Here is a 2041-nt window from a genome sequence, read left to right as displayed (position 1 = left end):
AAACATTGCTTGGCCTCTAATTAATTCTGCCATCCTAGCTACTAAAAGGCCTGCAAATGGAAGAAAAAAAAAGGGGCAAAAACCGCAGCCACAATATTTGACATTTCATTCCTAAAAGATAGTACGTATGTAGTAACCTCAAGCCTGCGATTTCGCTCCTCAGCGAACTTGTTCACGATATAATATGTATTGGCCTTCAATATGTCATCAAGAAAAATGACAAGTCACCCGACAGATCCTATAGATCAGAGGGGGTTTGTTTTGCGTCCTTGTAATAACCTTGGAGGAAAAAATAGATAGATAAAGAAGAAAAACAAATTAATTATTAAAAAAAACCCCACTTTTCATTCCCAAAAGAAACTGAAGAAATTAATTTACATGACGACGTTGACACACGACCAAATTGCAAGCCCCTGACTACATTAGCACACACGACTATGTAAGAATAAAAAACCCAAATCACGAAATTAGAGAAGAAACTATTAAATAGACTGTATGATCCAACAAACCAAAACGATGAGAAAGAAGCCAAAAAAAAAAAAAAAAAACCCGACTAAAATGCACACCAACATGAAAGAAAGGACTATATATGAGGACGTACGTAATCAACGTACTACATATCCCTTACTTCAAACATATTACGGTTTTTGACGACAATATCATACATATGCATGGACCTGAGCTTGTTAAAATCCTTAGGGAGAGAGATGAGATGAACAGTTGATCTTTTGTGGAATTGAAGGAGATCCGGATCATCATAGTACCTCTCCCACCCAAGAGAATATAGCTTGCGTTCAAGAACGGCATAAGAAGTTATAACCTCATTACTAGGGGAGTGAACTAGCACTTTTCGCCGCATACTTGACCCTTGCCGGCTTCCATCTAGTGATTCAGCTCCTGGGTTCTCCACCAGCCGAACCACCCCGTTCTTGAAAACCCAGACACCAGACATTTTCAACTAAGGCCAAGAATAAATGGATGTATAAAGCCAATGTTTTGCAAGGTTGAAGATGGAGTTGGTCACGGGATGGTAGGGTATTTATAGAGGTAAGTTCGTGGGGATAGATGGATATAATATGGGGGTGTTTGGATGCAGGTGTAGTAAGGGTCTTGAGAGTTAAGATACAAAGATTTTGGGACACAAGTAGCATCAATTTATGTGGACATTTTATCGGATTGAGAAAATCCTTAGCATTTCCTTTTCCCAAGTCTTTCATTAATTATCCTCCCACTACGGAATCTTTGTTTTGTTTTTTACAGGAAAAAAAGAAAAAAAAAAAAAAAAGAAAGAAAGATTGCTGGTGTATGTATTCTTGAGCAGCCTGGTAGAAAAAGACTTGTACACTACAGATAAGGATTCTCAGTATTAGTATCTGGGGCGGGCGGGCGGGCGGGGGCTATATTTAAAGAAGAAAAAAGATGTATAATATTATGTTAATCTCAACATTGAAAGTAATGTTCTTAAGATAAGGTTCATTGCGTTAATCATATTGTAATCACTTAATGACAATTAATGTTTTAATTTGCAGTTTGTCATAGAGAGAGACGAAGATGCTATATATGGATGGTAAAAATCACTTCTTCTTATCATCATATACCATACAAGATCGATTAAACTCAAGATTTTCGTTTGAGGATTATACCCTCTTCTCTCTCTCTCTCTACATAACAAGAATTATTAACGAAGTGTTGATCTAGCGATTAAGGCATCATTATATCCTTACAAGGATAAAAACACGCAAGTTCTATTTTCAGGAAACACCCTTATTGAAAGGGAGAGCAAAAAACCCTGAACAAGACTAGTCTTATTTTTTAAAAGAATATGAGAATACTTATATAAAAATAAAAAAATAAAAAAATAATAAGGATTGATTTTGCAAGCATAATTCGAAGTGACTTAATTAAATTCAAATCCAATCATGAGTTTTTTTTATTCTCTAAATATTAATTATGTAATTCAAGGCACAATGGACGATGCTAATTAGAGAAAGAGATCTTCTATATTTGGAGGGGAAAAGATTAAAACAACAATTAAAGGAGT

At 35.4% G+C, this 2041-nt stretch overlaps 1 protein-coding gene across 1 annotated transcript; it reads right to left on the bottom strand.

The window, feature by feature from the left end:
- Nucleotides 1–322: 322 nt before the first annotated feature.
- On the bottom strand, nucleotides 323–1094 carry LOC7475953 (flowering-promoting factor 1-like protein 3). The gene has a single exon (XM_002315521.4). It carries the CDS (start codon nucleotides 950–952, stop codon nucleotides 614–616), a length of 339 nt encoding a protein of 112 aa, XP_002315557.1. The 5' UTR covers nucleotides 953–1094; the 3' UTR covers nucleotides 323–613.
- Nucleotides 1095–2041: the final 947 nt, after the last annotated feature.

This window comes from Populus trichocarpa, chromosome 10 (genome assembly GCF_000002775.5).
Source record: "Populus trichocarpa isolate Nisqually-1 chromosome 10, P.trichocarpa_v4.1, whole genome shotgun sequence".
Taxonomy (NCBI): domain Eukaryota; kingdom Viridiplantae; phylum Streptophyta; class Magnoliopsida; order Malpighiales; family Salicaceae; genus Populus; species Populus trichocarpa.
This window is presented reverse-complemented; position numbering and strand designations above follow the sequence as displayed.